The sequence below is a fragment of the Ascaphus truei genome, chromosome 20 (assembly GCF_040206685.1).
Source record: "Ascaphus truei isolate aAscTru1 chromosome 20, aAscTru1.hap1, whole genome shotgun sequence".
In the NCBI taxonomy this organism is placed as follows: Eukaryota; Metazoa; Chordata; class Amphibia; order Anura; family Ascaphidae; genus Ascaphus; species Ascaphus truei.
In genome coordinates, this window is record NC_134502.1 from 31,788,032 (window position 1) to 31,812,925 (window position 24,894).

General features: G+C 45.2%; 1 protein-coding gene across 1 annotated transcript; it reads right to left on the reverse strand.

The window, feature by feature from the left end:
* Positions 1-715: 715 nt before the first annotated feature.
* Positions 716-15,747, reverse strand: LOC142470861 (vitelline membrane outer layer protein 1 homolog). The gene is made up of 3 exons (XM_075577658.1): positions 15,377-15,747; positions 2,086-2,198; positions 716-1,227 (listed from the first exon to the last, which is right to left on the reverse strand). Exons 1-3 carry the CDS (start codon positions 15,539-15,541, stop codon positions 846-848), a joined length of 660 nt encoding a protein of 219 aa, XP_075433773.1. The 5' UTR covers positions 15,542-15,747; the 3' UTR covers positions 716-845.
* Positions 15,748-24,894: the final 9,147 nt, after the last annotated feature.

Consider the following 24,894-nt stretch of genomic DNA (forward strand, 5'->3'; position numbering starts at 1 on the left):
ACCCATCAGTCCAGAGGACTTGAGACACCAGAGAGCAGCGGTGGGATTCAGCTGGTTCGTACCGGTTCGTGCGAACCTGTTACTAAAATTTCACAAGTTCGCCGAACCGGTGCTTGATTCTCTTACCTTCGTTCACCTGTTCGGGCGGCAGGCGGAAGGCGGCGGGCGGCGTCTGACAGAATCTCCCTGCATCTATATCCCCGCAAACCCTCTCAATTTGGTCAAATGGCGCCGCATTGCCATGCCAACGGGAACGCCACGTGATGTAACCACGTCATGTGGCGTCCGCTGCTATGGCAAGGAGACACTACGTGACGTTATGGCAATGCAGCACTCTGTGATGCTGCGCGGCCATTTTGAGAAGGGAAATAGATGCCGGGAGATGCTGTTAGACGCCCAGGTAAGTACCGGTTATTAATTTTTTTAATCCCACCGCTGCAAAAGGGGATAGAGAAAAGATATACTAGAGCAAAACACAAGAGTCGGGATGGTGCAGACTGAGAAACACAGAGACAGAAAGAGCAAGAGGGACACAGTCAGAGGCACAGAGACAGAAAGAGAGACAGATTGACTGAGACACAGACAGAGGCACAGAGACAGAGAGAGAGAGAGAGAGATGCAGAGTATTTGTAAACTTATCTCTCTCCTGCTACTACTGAAATGAGGGGGTCACCGTGTATTCAGGGTCGCCCTATAGCCAGGCAAATGCAGTACATGGAAAATCAAGTTTATTTTGCAATTTCAAATTGAACAGTACAAATGTCCCTCTACTTTGGGACCTAAAAATCTGCATCTCCAACCAACTCCACCAGATATTTTTAGAGATGTCACAGACTTAAACCCCCTCAACTCTTCCCTCCCAAGACCTTCCCAGTTGAATGTTGACCAACTGGAAGACCTTCATTGGGAAGCTGAGAAGAGAGAAGACTCTTGGCACAGCATGTGAACAGGACATCACTGAGGAGCGTGTCTTTTCCGTGTCCATGGGGTGACCCCACCTTGGTGCGGATGCCACAGATCCCATATCTGCAGGTCAGGCTCCACTCTTCGTCTGACCCCACTGTAGGCAAATAAGAAAGGTTGTTCCGATTGTCTGAGCACTCAAACCGGATGTTGGTGGTGGCAATGTCACTTTTGTCACCGCGTCCGAGACGGTGCTCTACTTTCAAGGAGAAAGCATTGAGGTTGCCGTGTAGACACCATGAAGGAGAGGTCCACGTGCCCCGCCTGAGAGAGAAGAAGGGGGACGTGGTTAGTAGTGAAAATAAATCTTCCTAGGTGTTTTTTCAGAGGAGACCTGACCTGTAGGACGGGGCACATGACTTTAGGGGAGGTCAGACCAATTATCTATATAGTGGCATCGCCCCTGTCCTACATCCTTCTGGGGAGTAAAGGGGATCTCTAATAGTGTGAGAGTAAAGGAGATTTTAAATCTATAAGTGGTGTGACCTCCTCCCTTAATCTCCTAGTGATACCTCTCTCTATATACCCGGACACCCTGCTATCCTCCCAGCTGCCTTAATTACCTCCCTATACACCCAACATTTTGCTGCCCTCCTCACTGCATTATACACCCCTCCCTATACTCCCCAACATCCTGTCATCCTAATATATGTTTGGCAAGCTCTGTACATGTGAAGAAGAGACCCATGAGGTTTGAGAAAGGTCTGTACATGTGAAGAAAAAACCTGTGAGATTAGGAAAGCTCTGTACATGTGAAAAAGAGACCTGTGAGGTTTGGAAAGCTCTGTACATGGGAAGAAGAGACCCGTGAGGTTTGGTAAGCTCTGTACATGTGAAAAAGAGACCTGTGAGGTTTGATAAAGCTCTGTACATGTGAAGAAAAAATCTGTGAGATTAGGAAAGCTCTGAACATGTGAAAAAGAGACCTGTGAGGTTTAGAAAGCTCTGTACATGGGAAGAAGAGACCCGTGAGGTTTGGTAAGCTCTGTACATGTGAAAAAGAGAGCTGTGAGGTTTGGGAAAGCTCTGTACTTGTGAAGAAGAGACCTGTGAGGTTTGGGGAAGCTCTGTACATGTTTAGAAGAGACCTGCGAGGCTGTGCATGTTCTGTGACTTTCTCACCTTCCTTCAGTAGACTGGATTAAAGTTTCATTCAGATCGTTGATTTCGATAACGCAGTACAGTCGGATCGCGGTCAGAGCCTTATTCTCACTGATCCCATGCGTCTCTACCAACTGTAACAGAAAGATCAGTGTCAATGTATCAATTTCATATGTAACTACTCATAACCCCTAAACACGTCCCTGTCATTAGGTCACTTTGCTCCTACGTGGGACTGTCCCTTTAACCCATTAAACACATCCCTGTCATTAGGTCACTTTGCTGCTACGTGGGACTGACCCTTTAACCCATTAAACACGCCCCTGTCATTAGGTCACTTTGCCCCTACGAGGGACTAACCCTTTAAACCATAATACACGTCCCTGTCATTAGGTTACTTTGCTCCTACGTGGGACTGACCCTTTAACCCCTTAAACATGTCCCTGTCATTAGGTCACTTTGCTTCTAAGGCTGTCCTCATCCTCATCCGTCCATGTCCTCCGTTGCCACAAACAATACAGTGCATAAAAAAAAGACAATCTAATGTCCCTAACCCCTTAATCACCTTAGCGGTTAGTAACCGCAGTAGTAATTAAGGGGTTAGCCTACCATCTGCCACTACCCACCCAGGAGACCTAACCACCCTCCCCAGGCAACTACCATTCACCGATTCATTGGTACAGTGGGTAAATCATGCTCATATAATACGGGCATGATTTATTTACCACTATAGCAAGAAATTGTGAAGGAATAAAAAAACAGGCCAAAATAAAAAACCTTACATTGCAAAATAAAACACATCACATGGCTAACTAAATGCATAACAACTGCCAATAAAACAATTGAATGGCACAGTGGGTACATCATGCCCATATAATATGGGCATCATTTAACACTATGCCAGTCAATGATCAACCTAAAAAAATAAACAATTACAGACATGATGCAATGCCATCAAAACAATCAGAAAATAAAAACAATAAAGAAGTAAGCAGAACAAAATTACCACCAATCAATTAATCCAACCTAAAATAAATACCAGAATTAATAATTAAAACACCAAAACAAAACATGAATGAATAAAATAAATCTCCAAATAAACACAATCATTCAAATTCAAAACAGCAGAAATGAACCACTATTAAAAAGCAAACACCAAACAAAACACATCAATCAATATCTGAAATCTGAAAGTAAGCACCATCAGACAAAATCGAAATACCAAAAAGAAGCCACGATTATAAAGCAAAGAGCAACCCCCCCGAAATAAATCATTTAAAACACCGCTAAAAATACCATCGTACTACATAAAAAATAAATATATATAAAGGAGATTTTTGCAGTAATTAGCTGGTCTCTGAAGCAGTCCTGGCATAAGATTAAATATATGACTGCGCCTGCAAAATTAGATTGTAAGTTCTGCGGGGCAATTAAATATTGTGCCATCAAAATCCCATATACAGGCAGTCCTCGTTTTACAACGCTTCGCTTTACAACGAATGGCTTATCCAACGCTGTGCAATGCATACCTATGTTAATTTTTACAACGCCAAAACGGCTAATCCAACGCACTTACGACGCTTTGCAAAGTTGTTTATGTGTACATAATATATATATTATACTATATAATATATTATATTTTTATATTATATTATACATTATGATATATATATATATATATATATAATACGGTATATGCACTATATAATTTATGTGTGCTGTGTATCTTATTGGCTGCATAAAATATTTTGTGTATTTTAGCATTAAAAATGCCTTCAGGAACAGAACCTTTCATTGAAACAGTGTTCCTATGGGAAAACGTGTTTCGCTTTACAACATTTCGCTATCACACGCCATTTTGAGTAACGCATTGTGTCGGATAACCGAGGACTGCCTGTACAGTAGCACATACATTGCCATGCAAGATATAATATTATTATTACTGTATATATTTATCTCACCTTGAGAGAGAATCCTCTGGCATGTGAACCGACGGGACACATTTCAACTGGCCCCCATTCACCCCATCCACCTCCGTTGGAGACACTGATGAACTTTTTAGAGTTCCCGTGTCCTACTGAGAAGAGAGAGAGGAGGAGGAGGGGTGAGACCGCCTGGAACATCATGGTGGGGACTTGAGGAACTCAACTGGAGATGTCAAGAGATGTCAACGGTGAGAAAAACTTCGGAGATGTAATAATCGGGAATCAGGTTTGCAGTTCAAATCAGCAATCTTTATTTCTTCAACCAGCTCAGCGATTCGGCAAGGATACAGCATACAAAATACTTCTATTCAAGGGAGCGAGTATCTGAGAATGCAGTGGCGTATCCTGCGACAGCTACGTTTTATACCCTTAGATCGAAGAGATATACATCACTGTCTCAGCTAACTCGCTTTGGCCAACTAAATGACGTATTTGTTTACATACTTGTTTTTCTGTTGTTACCATCAAGTACCTTATCTCAGGAACATTAGGAACTTACAAAAACAAGTCTTATCACTAAAAAGGGCATCATACAACTTGAATTCATGTTGCCCCTGATACCAATACTATTGTATTCTATTAGTTTCACACTGACCACAAGATTCCTTATGAAAAAACTATTTAAAACATCTTAACCTATTGAGTGCTGAATATATATATATACAGTGGTCGACAAATCCGGTCGCCAGGGGCGAACCGATTTTGCCCACTGGCGACTGGCCCAAGCAGCACATGTTGTGCTGTTTCATTTCCCCCCCTGTCTCCATCTCCATGTCTCCATCTCCCTGTCTCCGTCTCCCTGTCTCTGTCTCCCTCTCTCTGTCTCCCTCTCCCTGTCTCCCTTTCCCTGTCTCCCTCTCCCTGTCTCCCTCTCCCTGTCTCCCTCTCCCTGTCTCCCTCTCTCTGTCTCCCTCTCCCTGTCTCCCTCTTCCTGTCTCTGTCTCCACACCCCTGTTTCTGTCTCTCTGTCTCCCTCTCCCTGTATCTTTCTCCCTGTCTCTGTCTCCCTCTCCCTGTCTTGGTTTCCATCTCCCTGTCTCGGTTTCCCTCTCCCTGTCTCCCTGTCTCACTCTTCCTGTCTCCCTCACCCTGTCTCTTTCTCCCTGTCTCTTTCTCCCTGTCTCTGTCTCCCTGTCTCTGTCTCCCTCTCCCTGTCTCCCTGTCTCTCTCTCCTTGTCTTTGTCTCCGTGTCTCCCTCTCCATCTCTGTCTCCCTCTCCATCTCTGTCTCCCTCTCCATCTCTGTCTCCCTCTCCCTGTCTCCCTCTCCCTGTCTCCCTCTCCCTGTCTCCCTCTCCCTGTCTCCCTCTCCCTGTCATTACATTACTTGGGTTAAAGGGTCAGTCCCCCGTAGGGGCAAAGTGACCTAATGACAAAGATGATTTTAATGGGTTAAAGGGTCAGTCCCATGTAGGGGCAAAGTGACCAAATGACAGGGACGAGTTTAATGGGTTAAAGGGTCAGTCCCACGTAGGGGCAAAGTGACCTAATGACAGGGACGTGTTTAATGGGTTAAAAGTTCATTCCAACGTAAGGGCAAAGTGACCTAATGACAGGGACGTGTTTAATGGGTTAAAGGGTCAGTCCCACGTAGGGGCAAAGTGACCCAATGACAGGGACGTGTTTAATGGATTAAAGGGTCAGTCCCACGTAGGGGCAGAGTGACCTAATGACAGGGACGTGTTTAATAGGTTAAAAGGTCAGTCCCACGTAGGGGCAAAGTGACCTAATGACAGGTATGGGTTTAGGGATTATGAGTAGTATAGATGAAATGGATGCATTGTAACTGATACTCCTAATTCAGGTACAACTGGTGCTCTGAACGGGATACGTCTGCACTGCACACACTGTAGCAACAATCGGAATGAATTTATAATCCAGTCTACTGAAGGAAGGTGGGTCTCACATAACATTATCTACAGCTTTCAAACCTCACAGGTCTCTTCTTCACATGTACAGAGCTTGCAAAACCTCACAGGTCTCTTCTTCGCATGTAAAGAGCTTTTCAAACATATTAGGATGAAAGGATGTTGGGGTGTATATGGAGGAGTATATAGAGAAAAATGTTGGGGTGTATAGGGAGGGACATTAATGCAGCTGGGATGAATGTGGGGTGTTTGGGTATATAGAGAGGGGTATCACTAAGAGAGGAGGGGGTTATACCACTTTACACATTATGAATCTCTTTTCTCTCACCCTGTTAGGGATCCCCTTTCCTTTCACCCTATATGAGATCCCCTTTCCTCTCACCCTATATGAGATCCCCTTTACTCTCAACCTTTTAGAAATGCCCTCTACTATCACCCTATTAGAGATCCCCTTTAATCCCCAGAAGGACTTAGGACAAGTGAAATGCCCCTATATAGATAATTGGTCAGACCTCACATTAAGTCCTGTGCCCGTCCTACAGGTTAGGTCTCCTCTGCAAAAAGCACCTCCAGACGTTTCCTCTTCACCACTAACCACATCCTCCTTCTTCTCTCGCAGCTGATGGTCTCCCCATGGCAAACTCATCGCCTTGCTCTTGCAAGTAGAGTTACCTCAGGGGGTCGGTGACGACACTGCCGCCAACACCATCATGTTTAAGTGCTCATTCAATTTGGAAATCGAGGGATCTGGACTCTTTAGGCGGTCATACGGAGGCTGGAGCCAGTCCTGCAGATACGGGATCTGTGGCATCCGCACCCAGGTGCAGAGGCCCCAAGGACGCGGAGAAGACACGGCCCTCAATGATGTCCAGTTTACCTGCTGTAGATACTGAGGCTTCTCCTCAGCTTCCCAATAAAGAGTCTCCAGTTTGTCTACATTCAATCGGAATGTACTTGGGAGGGAGAGTTGGGGGTAGGGGGGGGAGCCTGTTATGTGTCTAAAAACAGTTGTGTCGTGTTGGAGATTTAGATCTTTTAGGGCACAAATTGTGTCACATTTGTACCGTTCAATGTGAAATTGTGAAATAAAAATGAATTTTAAAGTAATTAAAAACCAAAGTATTCATTTTGATTATTTGGGTCCATTTATCACTTTACTATAAGTCCTCCTATTACCCCATATAACCGCTCCCTATAACTCTTCCTATTACCCCATATACCCCCTCCCTATAACTCCTCCTATTACACCATATAACTGCTCCCTATAAGTTCTCCAATTGCCCTATATAACCTTTACCTATAACTTCTCCTATTACCCCATATAACTGCTCCCTATAACTCTTCCTATTACCCCATATACCCCCTCCCTATAACTCCTCCTATTACACCATATAACTGCTCCCTATAAGTTCTCCAATTGCCCTATATAACCTTTACTTATAACTTCTCCTATTACCCCATATAACTGCTCCCTATAACTCCTTCTATTGCCCCATATAACCCTTCCCTATAACTCCTCCTATTGTCCCATATAACCGCTCCCTATAACTCCTCCTATAACCCCATATGACCTCTCCCTATAACTCCTCCTATTACCCCATATAACCGCTCCCTATAACTCCTCCTATAACCCCATATAACTGCTCCCTATAACTCCTCCTTTTACCCCATATAACCGCTCCCTATAACTCCTCCTATTACCCCATATAACCTCTCCATATAACTCCTCCTATTACCCCATATAACCCCTCCCTATAACTCCTCCTATTACCCCATATAACCGTTCCCTATAACTCCTCGTATTACTTCATATTCCCCCTCCCTATAACTGCTCCTATTGCCCCATATAATCCCTCCCTATAACTCCTCCTATTGCCCCATATAACCCCTCCCTATAACCCCTCCTATTGTCCCATATAACCCCTCCCTATAACTCCTCCTATTGCCCAATATAACCCCTCCCTATAACTCCTCCTATTGTTCCATATAACCCCTCCCTATAACTCCTCCTATTGTCCCATATAACCCCTCTCTATAACTCCTCCTAGCAGACTTAGAAGATATTCATATTAAACATAATGCTGAAGTACCTGGGTTTACTTACTTTAACGGCCAAAGCAAGAGCAGAATTGACAATTTATATATTTTAAAAAATATGGTATCTTCAGGTATTAATATAATTCCTGATGAATTTTCAGACCATTTAATGTTATCATTCACCCTGAATATCAATGATACCTTGAGGATGGGTAAAGTCAGCTGGAAATTAAACATCTCTACTTTTGAACATAGTGAGACACGAGATCTATTTAGAATATTTTATGAGGACCAGAGGTCATTACAAGGACTTTATGAAGATTTGGCGGATCGGTGGGAGGGGATAAAACGGAATATAGTCTCGTTTGTAAGGACACTAGCAAACAGGAAAAGTCACAATAATTATAAAAAATATCAACTCTTCAGACGGGGATTATGCCAGCTTTACTCGCCGCTGAATGAGGGTAAATGAATAGATCAGGGAGATATAAAGGTTTTTAAAGATAAAATTAAACTACTTCATTATGATAGATATGTATCATATGTATATGTATATCTATCTATATATTTCTCAAACCGTTGTATGCGTGTCTGTCTGTTTGTCCTCTGTCCCTAGGGGCAATAGCATTGGACCTGAGGCCCGTCACTCCACCTCAGGCCAATGAGATTGCTCCCTTGGCCCGCCCGACACCGCACACCTCTCATTGGCCTGAGGCGGAGTGACGGGCCAAAGGAGACACACACACACACACACACACTCACAATCCCTCTGTCGCCCCCCCACCCCCACCATCACGTGCGCCGCCCTGCACCGGCTCCCGGACAGAGGGGAAGCGCAGCGCGGACCTCCTTACCAAGGCGCCAACGCTCCCTTACCTCCCCGGCGCTACCTCCCCGGCGCTACCTTACCTCCCCGGCGCTACCTCCCCGGCGCTACCTTACCTCCCCGGCGCTCCCTTATGTCCCCGGCGCTACCTCCCCGGTGCTCCTTTACCTCCCCGGCGCTACCTCCCCGGCGCTACCTCCCCGGCGCTCCCTTACCTCCCCGGCGCTACCTCCCCGGCGCTCCCTTACCTCCCCGGCGCTCCCTTTCCTCCGCGGCGCTACCTCCCTGGCCGCTGGGGGGGCAAGCAGCCTCCTCGGATATGCGCCAGTCCCACTCTGTCACTCCCGTCGTGTGTGTGTGTGGAGAGGGACATTTTACTCCTGCCAACAATTTGTGCCTCACTTTCACCCCCCCCTGCCCTTCACCCCCCCTACCCCTGCACTTCACCTCCCCCTACCCATGCCCTTCACCCCCCCCTGCCCCTGCCCTTCACCCCCTACCCCTGCCCTTCACCCCCCTACCCCTGCCCTTCACCCCCCCACCTCTGCCCTTCACCACCCCCCTACCCCTGCCCTTCACCTCCCTGTACCCTTGCCCTTCACCCCCCCCCGTACACCTGCCCTTCACCCCCCCTACCCCTGCCCTCCACCCCCACCCACGCCTGCCCTTCACCCCTCCCCTACCCCTGCCCTTCACCCTACCCCTGCCCTTCACGTACCCCTGCCCCCCCTACCACGGCACTTCACCCCCCCTACCCCTGCCCTTCACCTCCACCTACCCCTGCCCTTCACCCCCCCTACCCCTGCCCTTCATCCCCCCCCTACCCTTCACCCCCCCTACCCCTGCCCTTCACCCACCCTACACCTGCCCTTCACCCCCCCTACCCCTGCCCGTCACCCCCCCTACCCCTGCCCTTCACCCCCCACCCCTGCCCTTCACCCCCCATGCCCTACCCCTGCCCTTCACCCCCTACTCCTGCCCTTCACCCCCTACCCATGCCCATCACCCCCTGCCCTTCGCCCCCACCCACTACTCCTGCCCTTCGCCCCCCACCTCCTACCCCTGCCCTTCGCCCCCCACCCCCTGTCCTTTGCCCCCCACCCCCTGTCCTTCACCCCATGCCCTTCGCCCCCTGACCTTCGCCCCCCACCCCCTGCCCTTTGCCACCCGCCCTTTGCCCCCCTCCCCGCCCTTTGCCCCCCTCCCCGCCCTTTGACCCCCACCCCCGCCCTTTGCCCTCCACCTCCACCCTTTGTCACCCACCCCCGCCCTTTGCCCCCCACCACCTCCCCACCCTTTGCCCCCACCCCCTCCCTGCCCTTTGCCCCCACCCCCTCCCCGCCCTTTTCCCCCACCCCCTCCCTGCCCTTTGTCCCCCATCCCCTCCCCACCCTTTGCCCCCACCCCCTCCCCGCCCTTTGCCCCCACCCCCTCCCCACCCTTTGCCCCCACCCCCTCCCCATCCTTTGCCCCCGCCCTTTGACCCCACCCCCTCCCCGCCCTTTGCCCCCCGCACTTTGCCCCCCTCCATGCCCATTACCACCCGCACCCACCCCGCCCTTCACGCACCCCCCCTTCCCACCCCGCCCTTCACGCACCCCGCCCCTGCAATCCCGGGCAACACCGGGTATATCAGCTAGTGTATGATAAAGGTGTCAGATTTGGCTCATCAAAATCTTCTATTTCACCAGATCCCTTTCTCACAGAAATCTTATCTTTCACCAGATCCCTTTCTCACAGAAATCTTATATTTCGGCAGATCCCATCCTCACGGAAATCTTTTATTTCACCCGATCCCTTCCTTACGGAAATCTTATATTTCACTAGATCCCTTTCTTAGCTGTTATGGTGGAAAAAAAACTAATCTATGGGCTTTGTAACTCTGGTGGTAATTATAGAACAGAGAGTAAGGAAATGCTGGATATAGTCAGTAATTTCTATGCAGATTTATTTAAGGACCGCAATAGGGAGAAAAAAGGAAATGGATAGTTATGTTAATACATTCATTATTCCTAAATTAACAAAGGTAGAAGAACCCAACCTGACAATGGAAGTACTAGATAGTGAGGTCAGGGATGTAATAAATGGGTTACAGAAGAATAAAACCCCTGGGGCAGATGGCTCAACAGCAGAATTTGTTTAATTGTTTAGTGATTTGTTAGTTCCTGATTTGACTAAAGTCTGTAACATAATGTTACAGGAAGGTAAGATGTCCGGGTCCATGTGCAAGTCTCCTCTGGTTCTGTTACATAAAAAGAATGATCCAGCCGATAGAAAGAACTAGAGACCAATTTCTTTATTGAACATAGAGAGGAAAATCTTAGCAAGAATTGTGTTTAATAGATTGAGAGAGGTACAGTATCTGGGACCTAATCTGCAAGGCTCAGTATTGTGGCATTAAAGGGCGTAATATCACCAACGCAGTTATACACGTAAGAGAGATTTTCCAGGTTTGGAAAGCTCATAAATTAGAGAAATATGTTTTATGCTTAGATCAATATGGAAAATAGGATGGGTCTTTTGCCACATTAAAGTGCCCTTTTAATCATTTTTTTGTCCTGGGTTCTTCCTGCTCCGTTTGTGCTGGTGCGCTTTTTGGTCTCCCTTTTCCCTGTTATGCTTAGATCAAACTGAGGAATTTGACAGAGTAAACCACATGTGTCTCTGGGAAGTTTAATCTGCGTATGGTATTAACAACTGGAATAACACCAAGGAATATGAGTCGGCATTTTATCATCTGCCAGACCATGGGGGGGCATTTATCTGGTTACCTGTGGCTGTGGGGTCATATAGTTGGGCAAGGACCGGCTCCAACTTAGACGCCGGATTCTTGAACATGTGGGTTCGATCCATAACAAGTCTTGTTCCAATGAACAATTCTAACTACAGCTCAACCCCCTTATAACGCTGTGCTTGTGGGGTCCAAAGAATCACATCGAGTATTAAGCGGATCGCGTTAGAGATAATGTATAATTGTATGCATTGTACAATAAAGTATTTAAGACACCAATAATCGTGTTGCAAAGTATTCCTAAGTACGAAAATTGGGAGCCACCCTCAGATCGCGGTATAGGCGGATTCGCGTTGTCGCGGATCGCGTTATAAGGGGGTTGAGCTGTATTATCATATATAGAGCTCCTTCATGTGTCCGCATATTGCACTACTGGTACCTCTATCTGAGTGTCATACTTATTACCTTACGTCTTATACTTTCATCTATGTATTCAGTCACTTTATAACATCCTATTCTGTAAATATGACTCTCAGCTCCCCTCCTTCCTCTCAAATACAGAACTACAATGTTTGGGCCCCCTGCAAAAATTAGATTGTATGCTCCTCGGAGCAGGGACTCCTCTTCCTAAATGTTACTTTTATGTCTGAAGCGCTTATTCCCATTACGTGTTATTTGTATTATTTGTTATTTATATGATTGTCACGTGTATCACCACTGTGACGCGCTATGTACGTTAATGGCGCTATATAAATAAAGACATACATACACATATATACTGTGACAAACGCCCCTCTTTTGTAGCGCTGACGTCTGTCTCGGCTCTTCACGACACAGTCTTCTAGGGTTAGTTAGACAAATAACAGGATAACACAAAGCGTTACGTTGCTTAACTCAGGCTTCTGCCTGCTTTGTTTTCCTTAACATTCGTATTCTAGAGCATTTAAGGCTGAGACGGAATAAGGATACGCTGCTTCCAGTATCAATACACTTCAACACTTGTCCATTGGTTTCAGTGGGATCATTACAGTGTATAGCACTTGAACATATCCCATTACCCCCACGGGGAGGCGATCGAATTAAACTCTTGCACCAGCGAGAAGCACGCTGGATCTTTGCGCTAAAAACACTGCGGCCCAATGGACTGAGCGTTGAATGGGACCTGCGCTGTTTCCTTGGACATCTGTACATTATACGACTCTGTTTTATTGTTCAATATTACCAAATTAGATTAAATCATTGATTATTTTATTAATGATTTACAGTTTTAGTGTATTTTCTGCTCTGCCCTTGCGGTCACCCCTTTTTCTCCCCTTTTTCTTCCCTTCCTTTTCACATTTGCCCCAGCCCCCTTCCCACCCCCTTCCCTGTCCCCCTGTTATTCTCGGACAAATATATATATATATTTTGAATCAGTTTAATTATTCTCTATGTGCTATATGAATATGACACTGAGATATAGCTGATACAGTTACTTTAATAAACTGTGCTTATAGTTTATTATATTTTTCCTAATATAGTCCAAAATGTCAGTTTTTTTGGTTAAATGTTGCAAAGGTTGCTTTTTATATATCCCTGATAATACTTTACTACAACACTGCATATCTGGCATTATTAGTAATATAATTATGTGTGAGCTAATGTCTGAACATATATTGAGTCTAATGAGCAATATTTGCTGTATGCTGGATATTGATAATTAGTCATGTATATCATGGGTTAATATGCTAGTTCGTTTTCGCGGGCTTTTTTACTTTAAATGTGCAGGCTCAGACCACGTCTCCCCACTCCAAGACGAAGCGCTGTTCTATAGCGTGAAACGCGTTGAGGTGAGATCGTGGTGTAGCCGTGTGTTTGTGAAGGCTTCAATAAAGTTTTTTTTCTACGAACCCGGAAGTACCTTGATGTTTGTCACTGGCTGTAGCGCCTGGAACTCCTTCCTTCCACGTCCTATCTTCAGAAGGCTGCACGTCAGGCATTGGAGCTCAGAGGAGAGCGGGACCCAGGTCTGAGAGCTCTAATAGGTAAGGTTTCCCTTCCCAGCTCTGACCTGAAGCGTTTCGCTTCACTTTGTAATGGCTGAGTCAAAATTTCCCAATTGGGCGCAAAAGCTCGCTGCTTAGCGCAGCCCCCAGAGTGTCTGCTTTCCGGTATCATGTAAACTCACAGGGAGGCTATGCACAAAGCAGTGAAACTGTAGGGGGTTTTAAGTGAGATAAATGCCTTATGGTGCAAAATTGCATGCAGCGCGATTCACAAAGCAGTGATAAAACTGCAGTATTGCGCTTAAAAGGCTTTTAACCACCAAAACACCAACATTGATAAAAAAGTTGAACCATAAAATGTGCCAATAAGGCGTTTATCTCACTTAAAAACACTTACTGTATCACAGCTTTGTTCACAACCCCCATAGTGTCTAATATGGACAATGAAAGGGGGTTATCTAATATCAGGAAAGGGAGTATCGGCTACTTCTAAATACAGAGAGTAAAAAGTATAAATCACAGTTATAAAGTAGATTTTTACAGTAATTAGCTGGCCTCTGAACTAGTCCTGGCATAAGTTAAAATATTTGACTGTACCTGTGTGAAGATTGAGATAATGTGTGTGGCTATCATCACCTCCATTTTGGCCTAACCGCCATTTTCTGAGTGTTTGCTTGTATGAATGCTTATCCGTTTATTTGTGTATGAACTGTAATGTATGATTCTGCAGAGTATCACTTCTAGATGTAACTCACCCTTGTGTAATTCCTACAAGTCATGCAAGAATTGAAAATGCAATCGTAAGAGATTTTTCCTGTCTTAGATATTTCTGCTGACCTTAGGTTCTGTTATCTGACAGCTACAGGACACACAGGGCTGAACACAGTAACTCCTATATGTCACAAGGTCAAAAGGCCCACATTATGGTAAATTATAGGATAAGAATATAGCGTATGCAGCATATTTAGATAACAATACGTTTTTTTGTATAAGTCCTCATATAGTTTTTATCTCTAAGCCAGCCCCCTTAAAGGGCGTATTACTCATTTTCAAAATGTATAAAAATGTGATACCAAGCAATATGTTTTCAGAGGCTTGAGCTCTTTTTTTAATTCTTTTCTCCCAATTGTGCCTTGGTACAGATAAACTCACGTTGTTACTTTGAACCCTTGACTTATTGATTTTATTTCTACGCTTTCACACCTGTGTCATATTCTCTAGCCTGCTGTACCCATGCTTGGCCACCGGGACTGCTACCACTCTCAATGTCTTGTTCTAGCCTGCAGTACCTATACTTGTCCACCGGGATTGCTGCTGCTAAACTGAGGAACATTCTAGAACCTGATACCTGACACCTCTGCACCTGTGCTCTACATCTCAGCCTGCCTATATAAACCTCCCTTCCAGTTCTTCCCTTGCCTTTGTTCATGTCAGACTCCTATTCACATGCCTGTCTTTGATCCTGATCTGTTCCTGTACCTGTATTTGATTCTGTTCGCAGTAAAGGCCCTTGCTGGTAATCTGGCTTGTCCCTGTTTGTTCCCTGGTCTCAGTCCCTGCTCCCCGTTCTCAGTCCCTGCTCCCAGACCTGTCCCTGCTCCCCTGTCCTGTTCCAGTCTCCTCGTTGCCGACCTCTGCTTGTTACCTGACTGCGCTATCTGCCACCTGCCTCGGACCTCTGATTGTGATCCCTACTACGCTCCTGCTGTTCCGGCCACCGAGATCCTACCCGCTACAGGAGTCTACCGTGACAACCTGCAAAATTAGATTGTAAGTTCTGCGGGGCAATTTAAATATTGTGCCATCACAATCCCATATACAGAAGCACAAACATTGCCATGCAAGAAATAATATTATTATTATTATAGATATTTATCTCACCTTGAGAGAGAATCCTCTGGCACGGGAACCATCGGGACAAGTCTCAAGTGGCCCCCATTCACCCCATTCACCTCCGTTGGAGACACCGATGATAATGTCATAGGTCCCGTGTCCGACTGAGAAGAGAGGGAGGAGGAGGAGGGATGAGACCGCCTGGAACATCATGGTGGGGTCTTGAGGAACTCAACTGGAAATGTCAAGAGATGTCAACGGTGAGAAAAACTTCGGCAATGTAATAATCGGGAATCAGGTTTGCAGTTCAAATCAGCAATCTTTATTTCTTCAATCAGCTCAGCGATTCGGCAAGGATACAGCATACAAAATACTTCTATTCAAGGTGGCGAGTATCTGAGAAGGCAGTGGCGTATCCTGCGACAGCTACGTTTTATACCCTTAGATCGAAGAGATATACATCACTGTCTCAGCGAACTCGCTTTTGCCAACTAAATGATGTACTTGTTTACATACTTGTTTTTCTGTTGTTACCATCACGTACCTTATCTCAGGAACATTAGGAACTTACAAAAACAAGTCTTATCACTAAAATGGGCATCATACAACTTGGTTTCAGGTTGCCCCTGATACCAATAACAATGTATACTATTAGTTTCACACTGACCACAAGATTCCGTATGAGAATTTTTTTTTAAAACATCTTAACCTATTGAGTGCTGAATATAGGAGCAGGAAGAACCCAGGACAAAAAAATGATTAAAAGGGCACTTTAATGTGACAAAAGACCCATCCAATGCATTTCGAACGTCGCAGCGTTCTTTTTCAAGGATAAAACACAATGTGATAACATCCATTATATACCCTTTTACCTGTGGGCCATTTCGCGCCAAAAATCAGAACCTGATGACGTCATAACAGAGCGACTCAGTGCCGATCTAAGGGCAAAAGGAAGTACCAAAGGCAGTGTGGCCATCTTGGATGTGGGCAAACATAGGAACACAATAACAAATCTTTATTGACCATTCCAGCAGAACAAAATACATTGCTGCTAACTGGACAAGCATATTTAAACGAAATAAAGCTATATTAAACTAAACTAATGCTTAATAAAGGGTACTATTATATCAAGAAAAAACATGAACAAGGTGGATTAAAAAACTAGCTGTGTTGCAACTAAGTTATATACAATAAAAATTTAAAATTAAAAACCTCTAGACATGATTAAAAAAATGTGCAAGAAAAGTAAATTTAAAGACATATTACACATACATACTGCATAACACAGATTGTGTACCTAAATCATAGGAACCAGGGAAATACAACCATTATAAAATATAAAGTATTATCCACAAGATACATCAAAGAACAATTTAAGCTTACATATTGGCATAATATTTGCATGATAAGGCTTAGGTTCAAAGGTTATAATGATAAGAATATAATGTCCAATATAATGACAATTGTCTTATTTAATCTGTATTACCAACTAATTACACCATAATACGTCTATCACAAAAATGTTTACAAAAAATGTGTTAGTTGCCAGTCAATGTTCAAGCCCATAGGGAAGCGCGTTTGGAGAGTGAAGATCCAATACGCCTCCCTACGGTCCAGAAGGTTGATATGATCACCTCCTCTAGATTTAGAAATAACTGATTCAATCCCCAAAAAGGAAAAATTATTAATTCCTCCCTGACCACATTCAGTGAAATGTTTTGAGACTTGATGATTAGTGTCTCTCAATTTTATGAGCCTTAAATGCTCTAACATCCTGACCTTAAGGGCTCTAGTCGTCCTCCCCACATACCTCTTGCCACAACCACATGTTATTAGATAAATCACAAATTGACTTTTACAATTTATAAAACTGTTAATCTTAAATTCCTTATTTGGTAATATATTCACACCATGTGGCGGTGGCAAGGCAAACTGGAAAAAACTTTTGGCAGGCTTCATGTGTTTACATGCACTACAAGAGCCACATTTGAAGGAACCCCTAGTGATAAAAGGTTTTTTGAGACCAGAAGATTTGAGTTCACTTGGTGAAACATGAGATCCAATTGTTCTCGCTCTACGATATACAAAAGTAGGACCAGAATCCACATATTTTTTAAGGACAGGGTCCATGGATAAGACATTCCAATGTTTTGAAATTATAGAGTTTACTTTTCCACTTTGTTTACTAAATTGTGAAATAAAAAGAGGACATTTGTTTTTTAATTCTGTCAGTCCATGTGAGTCCTGTTTAATACCAATTGTCTTAACATTGTTAGCAAGGCGAGAATCTCCAATTGGATGTGTGGGCAACAATGATGCTCTTTCTGTATGTAATGCATTTTCAAATGCAATTGCTAAATGTGATTTGGGATATCCCCTTTCCAAAAATCTCCTTGTAAGTTCCTCAGACTGAGAAAGGAAACCACTCATAGTGGAACAATTCCTTCTCAGTCTGAGGAACTGTCCCCTTGGTATGGCCTTTATGACATGGGATGGGTGGCAGCTGTCCGCCCTAAGAAAGGTGTTCCTGGCATTTTGCTTCCTATAAACATCCGTTTGGATTTTTTTGTCTATGTCTACAAATAATTGTAGATCCAGAAATTCAATGTGATGGAAATGAAAATTTAATGTAAATCTTAGATTATAAAGATTATTATTAAGATAAGATACAAAAGTGTGAAGTGTAGTGACATCCCCCCTCCAAATAATAATTAGGTCGTCCACAAATCTTTTATAAAAAACAATATTGTGACGAAATAAATTAGTGCTCGAATAAATAAAAAGTGCTTCCCACCATCCCATAATTAAGTTCGCAAAAGAAGGAGCAAAACTTGTACCCATAGCAGTGCCAATAAGTTGCAAATAAAACTTACCATTAAATGTGAAAAAGTTGTGCGTGAGTAAAAAGTGTATAGCGTCCAAAATAAAAGCCGATTGAAAAATTGATTTTTCTGGTATCTCAATAAATTGGCGGACCGCTGCCAAACCATGGTCATGTTGTATAACAGAATACAGAGAGGTAACATCAAGTGTTACCCACAGGTAATCATTACCCCATTTAACATTTTTGATCTGATCAAGGAGATCACCAGAGTCCCGTATAAATGAGGGCAATTTCCTAACAAATGGCTGAAGAAAACCATTAACATATCTTGACAGACCATCTCCCAAAGATCCAATACTAGAGACAATGGGACAATGGGACAATGGGACGACCTTGAGCGCTTCAGCTATTTTCCATATTGCTATATGAATATGACACTGAGATATAGCTGATACAGTTACTTTAATAAACTGTGCTTATAGTTTATTATATTTTTCCTCATATAGTCCAAAATGTCATTTGTTTGGGGTTAAATGTTGCAAAGGTTGCTTTTTATATATCCCTGATAATACTTTACTACAACACAGCATATCTGGCATTTTTCGTAATATAATTATGTGTGAACTAATGTCTGAAGATATATTGAGTCAAATGAGCAATATTTGCTATACTGTATGCTGGATATTGATAATTAGTCATGTATATCATGGGTTAATATGCTATTTCGTTTTCGCGGGCTTTTTTACTTTAAATGTGCAGGCTCAGACCACGTCTCCCCACTCCAAGACGAAGCGCTGTTCTATAGCGTGAAACGCGTTGAGGGGGAAATCGTGGTGTAGCCGTGTGTTTGTGAAGGCTTCAATAAAGTTTTTTTTCTACGAACCCGGAAGTACCTTTGATGTTTGTCACTGGCTGTGGCGCCTGGAACTCCTTCCTTCCACGTCCTATCTTCAGAAGGCTGCACGTCAGGCATTGGAAATCAGAGGAGAGCGGGACCCAGGTCTGAGAGCTCTAATAGGTAATGTTTCCCTTCCCAGCTTTGACCTATCCTGAGGTCCGTCATCACACTCTCCTGCTCCATTCCTTGTGACCCCATTTGACACCTACGGGTGCTGGAGCTAACTGCCAGAGCGCAGGACAGGCTTTCTCTTTGCCCTCCGTTTGACTCCCTGGTTTTTGCTCCCTGGGACTAGTAGGATCCGTGTGTCTCCGATCGCTCTACAATCAGCGGAGTCCGTGAGTGGAGAGAGGAGACCCCAGGCTATTTTCTCAGCGTTGGATGCACCAGTGCAAACGTATTCATGCTGCTGACAGCTACTAAGCCTAGTCCTCGGACGGGGGGAATCTTCTGGGAAGTATTTTGATATATGTCAGCCATGTCGTGAGGAGAGTAATGGACCGGCATGAACTTACATTCCCTAATTACAGGGCTTATTGCACAAGAGACTGCGTTCTGTGTTACACCCCCTATACATTTCTTATATGAGCAATTACAACTTCAGTTAGGTTTTTTTCCTCTGCAATTACATGTTGAGGTGCACATTGTTAGGGGGTGTTGTGTTCATTATAGCGCTGCTTACACTGGACGGTGTTTATAAGAGGTATGGTGAAATATATTTTCGCCTGATACCTTTTGGTGGGTTGTTATATTATATATAATAGCTGATCAAGTTATTGGCAGGGCATATTGGGTACATCCCTAAACTGATTGTCTCTTTCTTATATCTTATTATTAACATCTTGCAGGTAGTCAGTTCAGGTACTCGGGGTTATCCTCAGCTATTTTAAATGTAACTGTGTGTCTATTTTTTGATGTTGATATAATACATTTCATATTTTTGGATACGCTTGAGCGCTTTTTCTGGGCTTCTGTTTGTTTATTGTACACACACACACATACACACACACACACAAACACACACACACACAAACACACACACACCTCAATAGCTCCCCGGAAGGTGGACATTCAGACAGCTTGGTATCCTTGGTGGACCGGCTCAATGACCCCACAGCTGGAGTAGCAAACACCTCTTCGGGGGTCTCAGTCTGCTTTGGGGGTAATAGAGAGGTGCGTAGGGATCTGAATGGCATTGCCTACCCTAAATGTTCAAACCTTATTGCATTTCATTGTGTGGAGGGCACCGCTCAGTCTGTGAGTGTCCTGCATAATGGTCGGCTGTATGTCCATGCGCCTCCACCTACCCCACCCGTCAGTCCAGAGGACTTGAGACACCAGAGAGCAGCGGTGGGATTCAGCCGGTTTGTACCGGTCCGTGCGAACCTGTTACTAAAATTTCACAAGTTCGCCGAACCGGTGCTTGATTCTCTTACCTTCGATTCACCTGTCCGGGCGGCAGGCGGAAGGCGGAAGGCGGCGGGCGGCGGGCGGCGTCTGACAGCATCTCCCTGCATTTATATCCCCGCAAACCCTCTCAATTTGCCATGCCAAAGGAAATGCCACGTGACGTAACCACGTCATGTGACGTCCGCTGCTATGGCAAGGAGACGCTACGTGACGTCATGGCAACGCAGCACTCTGTGATGCTGCGCGGCCATTTTGAGAAGGGAAATAGATGCCGGGAGATGCTGTTAGACGCCCAGGTAAGAACCGGTTATTCATTTTTTTAATCCCACCCCTGCAAAAGGGGATAGAGAGAAGATATCCTAGAGCAGAACACAAGAGTCGGGATGGTGCATAGCGAGAAATTAGGGCTGAGATGTATGGAGGGGCAGAGGAGGGTATAGTGAGATATTAGTGTGAGATGTAAGGAGGGGCAGAGGAGGGTATAGTGAGATATTGGGGTGAGATGTAAGGAGGGGCAGAGGGGTATATAGTGAGATATTAGGGTGAGATGTAAGGAGGTGCAGAGGAGCGTATAGTGAGATATTAGGGTGAGATGTAAGGAGGGGCAGAGGAGGGTATAGTGATATATTGGGGTGAGATGTAAGGAGGGGCAGAGGGGTGTATAGTGAGATATTGGGGTGAGATGTAAGGAGGGGCAGAGGGGTGTATAGTGAGATATTAGGGTGAGATGTAAGGAGGGGCAGAGGAGGGTATAGTGAGATATTGGGGTGAGATGTAAGGAGGGGCAGAGGGGTGTATAGTGAGATATTAGGGTGAGATGTAAGGAGGGGCAGAGGAGGGTATAGTGAGATATTGGGGTGAGATGTAAGGAGGGACAGAGGAGTGTATAGTGAGATATTAGGGTGAGATGTAAGGAGGGGCAGAGGAGGGTATAGTGAGATATTAGGGGTAGATGTGAGGAGGGGCAGAGGAGGGTATAGTGAGATATATGGGGGAGATGTAAGGAGGGGCAGAGGAGGGTATAGTGAGATATTGGGTGAGATGTAAGGAGGGGCAGAGGAGGGTATAGTGAGATATTGGGGTGAGATGTAAGGAGGGGCAGAGGAGGGTATAGTGAGATATTAGGGTGAGATGTAAGGAGGGGCAGAGGAGGGTATAGTGAGATATTGGGGTGAGATGTAAGGAGGGGCAGAGGGGTATATAGTGAGATATTAGGGTGAGATGTAAGGAGGTGCAGAGGAGCGTATAGTGAGATATTAGGGTGAGATGTAAGGAGGGGCAGAGGAGGGTATAGTGATATATTGGGGTGAGATGTAAGGAGGGGCAGAGGGGTGTATAGTGAGATATTGGGGTGAGATGTAAGGAGGGGCAGAGGGGTGTATAGTGAGATATTAGGGTGAGATGTAAGGAGGGGCAGAGGAGGGTATAGTGAGATATTGGGGTGAGATGTAAGGAGGGGCAGAGGGGTGTATAGTGAGATATTAGGGTGAGATGTAAGGAGGGGCAGAGGAGGGTATAGTGAGATATTGGGGTGAGATGTAAGGAGGGACAGAGGAGTGTATAGTGAGATATTAGGGTGAGATGTAAGGAGGGGCAGAGGAGGGTATAGTGAGATATTAGGGGTAGATGTGAGGAGGGGCAGAGGAGGGTATAGTGAGATATATGGGGGAGATGTAAGGAGGGGCAGAGGAGGGTATAGTGAGATATTGGGTGAGATGTAAGGAGGGGCAGAGGAGGGTATAGTGAGATATTGGGGTGAGATGTAAGGAGGGGCAGAGGAGGGTATAGTGAGATATTAGGGTGAGATGTAAGGAGGGGCAGAGGAGGGTATAGTGAGATATTAGGGGTAGATGTGAGGAGGGGCAGAGGAGGGTATAGTGAGATATATGGGGGAGATGTAAGGAGGGGCAGAGGAGGGTATAGTGAGATATTGGGTGAGATGTAAGGAGGGGCAGAGGAGGGTATAGTGAGATATTAGTGTGAGATGTAAGGAGAGGCAGTGGAGGGTATAGTGAGATATTGGGTGAGATGTAAGGAGGGGCAGAGGAGGGCATAGTGAGATATTAGGGCTGAGATGTAAGGAGGGGCAGAGGGGGGCATAGTGAGATATTATGGTGAGATGTAAGGAGGGGCAGAGGAGGGTATAGTGAGATATTGGGTGAGATGTAAGGAGGGGCAGAGGAGGGTATAGTGAGATATTAGTGTGAGATGTAAGGAGGGGCAGAGGGGGTATAGTGAGATATTAGGGCTGAGATGTAAGGAGGGGCAGAGGGGGTATAGTGAGATATTGGGGCTGAGATGTAAGGAGGGGCAGAGGAGGGTATAGTGAGATATTAGGGCTGAGATGTAAGGAGGGGCAGAGGGGGGCATAGTGAGAAATTAGGGCTGAGATGTAAGGAGGGACAGAGGAGGTTATAGTTAGATATTAGGGTGAGATGTAAGGAGGGGCAGAGGGGGGTATAGTGAGATATTAGGGTGAGATGTAAGGAGGTGCAGAGGGGGGCATAGTGAGATATTAGGGTGAGATGTAAGGAGGGACAGAGGAGGTTATAGTTAGAAAGTAGGGCTGAGATGTAAGGAGGGGCAGAGGGGGGCATAGTGAGATATTAGGGTGAGATGTAAGGAGGGACAGAGGAGGTTATAGTTAGAAAGTAGGGCTGAGATGTAAGGAGGGGCAGAGGAGTGTAAAGCTATAAAAGTGAGGAGGAGAATTGACTGTGAGATGTGGGATTTGATAGGAAGCCAGGAGAGGGATTTCAGCAGGGGAGACGCTGAGACAGATTTAGGAAAGGGTAGAGTGATTCTGGCAGTAGCGTTTAGGGTAGATGGGAATGATGTATGTTTGAATGAAAGGGACATGATATACCCACATCTGCCTCTCCTCTGCTGACCGCTCCCCTTCTCTGCAGTCTCATATCACTAGCTGTCGCTCTGTTATCTCCGCGCGGTTGTCTAATCACTATCTTGAGCTTAACATGTAAAAAACGGACCTCATCATCTCCCCTCCGTCTTACTGTACACCGACACCAGATTCCTCGCATGGAATAATGACTCCACCAGGACCTCGATACCCCAAGCTAGATGCCTAGGTGTCATACGTGCCCCTCCCCTCTCATTCCCCCACACATTCAGCACCCCTCCAGATCATGTTATTTACCCCTCTGCGATATTGCTAAAATACGTCCCGTCCTCATAGGGCAATCCATCAAATTTTTACTCACGCGCTCATTATATCCTAAATACAGCAACATGCTGCTGGCTGGTCTACGTTGTAACTGGTATGTGGAGATTACATTTGTAGCCATGTGTAAAATTAGTGTACAGATCTCTCTCTTGCTGGCAGTAATCCTGGTAAGAATGCAGGGTTGCCAGTAACTATCATGGAGGTTTGCCCTCAAACCCTGGTGAAGTGTCATATGTAACAAAAGAAGTGACAGCATGCTTTGTGTCCACTGTTAGTAACATAGAGGTGGGTCTTTCTGGAGTCTATATATTGCACAGCACTGCCAAAAGTTAGTGAGTCTACAATTGAGTCCAATTGAGTCAAATTGAGTTCCAGTGAATTCAAGCTCATCCTAAGGGTCTGCTGCAGTACAGTCTGACTGTCAAGGGCAAGCTGATTACTCACTGTGTCCAGGGCTCTGGCACAGCTGGTGGTCTCCCTGAGAGGGAGAGGTGGACAGCCGACCTAATTAGAGGAGAGGAGGAACCTTCTGCATGGAGTACCTCCACAAAATGTGCAGCTAAGTGTCAGCCGCTGTGATGGGCAGTCTGCCAGAAGAGATGTTATTAAAGATGCCCTGGTTCAAGATACCCTTCCTGTGTGAGTCTGAAGTTATTCCCCAGGAAGATGCACCAAGGAGTTCCCCGTCAGATACTCCTCCCTGCTCCCGTAGGGATCCTGAGGCGCTGTACCAAATGTGAGTAGGACTCAGAACGCTACCTCAGACGCCTGTCATGGTGATATCCCCACATACACCCAGCGGGAGACTCAGGAGTCCTGTGAGCCAGCAGGTGCACCACTACACACATACATGTAATTGGGACAGTTTCTCACATATGGGGATCAGGATCAGAAGGGCCCAGGGAAACACCGTTACACATTCTTATGTGGTTATATGGGGTAATAGGAGGAGTGATAGGGAAGTGGTTAAATGGAGCAATAAGATGAGACATAGGGAGCGGTTATTTGGGGTAATAGGAGTAGTTATAGGGAGCAGTCATATGGAGTAATAGGAGTTATAGGGTGGGGTAATGTGGAGCAATAGGAGGAGTTATAGGGAGGTTATATGGGGTAGTTGGGGGAGTTATACAGAGGTGTTATATGGGGTAATAGGAGGAGCTACAGAGAGAGTTTATATGGGGTAATTGGAGGAGTTATAGGGAACGTTATATGGGGCAATAGGAGGCGTTATTGAGAGGGGTTATATGGGG

Excerpts from the sequence above, each read along its gene's own strand:
- LOC142470861 (XM_075577658.1), bottom strand. The coding sequence starts at position 15,541 with ATGATGTTCCAGGCGGTCTCATCCCTCCTCCTCCTCCCTCTCTTCTCA. Across the intron at positions 2,199-15,376 it reads CCAGAGGATTCTCTCTCAAG|TTGGTAGAGACGCATGGGAT; the intron begins GTGAGATAAATA and ends TTTCTGTTACAG. Across the intron at positions 1,228-2,085 it reads ATCCAGTCTACTGAAGGAAG|GCGGGGCACGTGGACCTCTC; the intron begins GTGAGAAAGTCA and ends CTTCTCTCTCAG.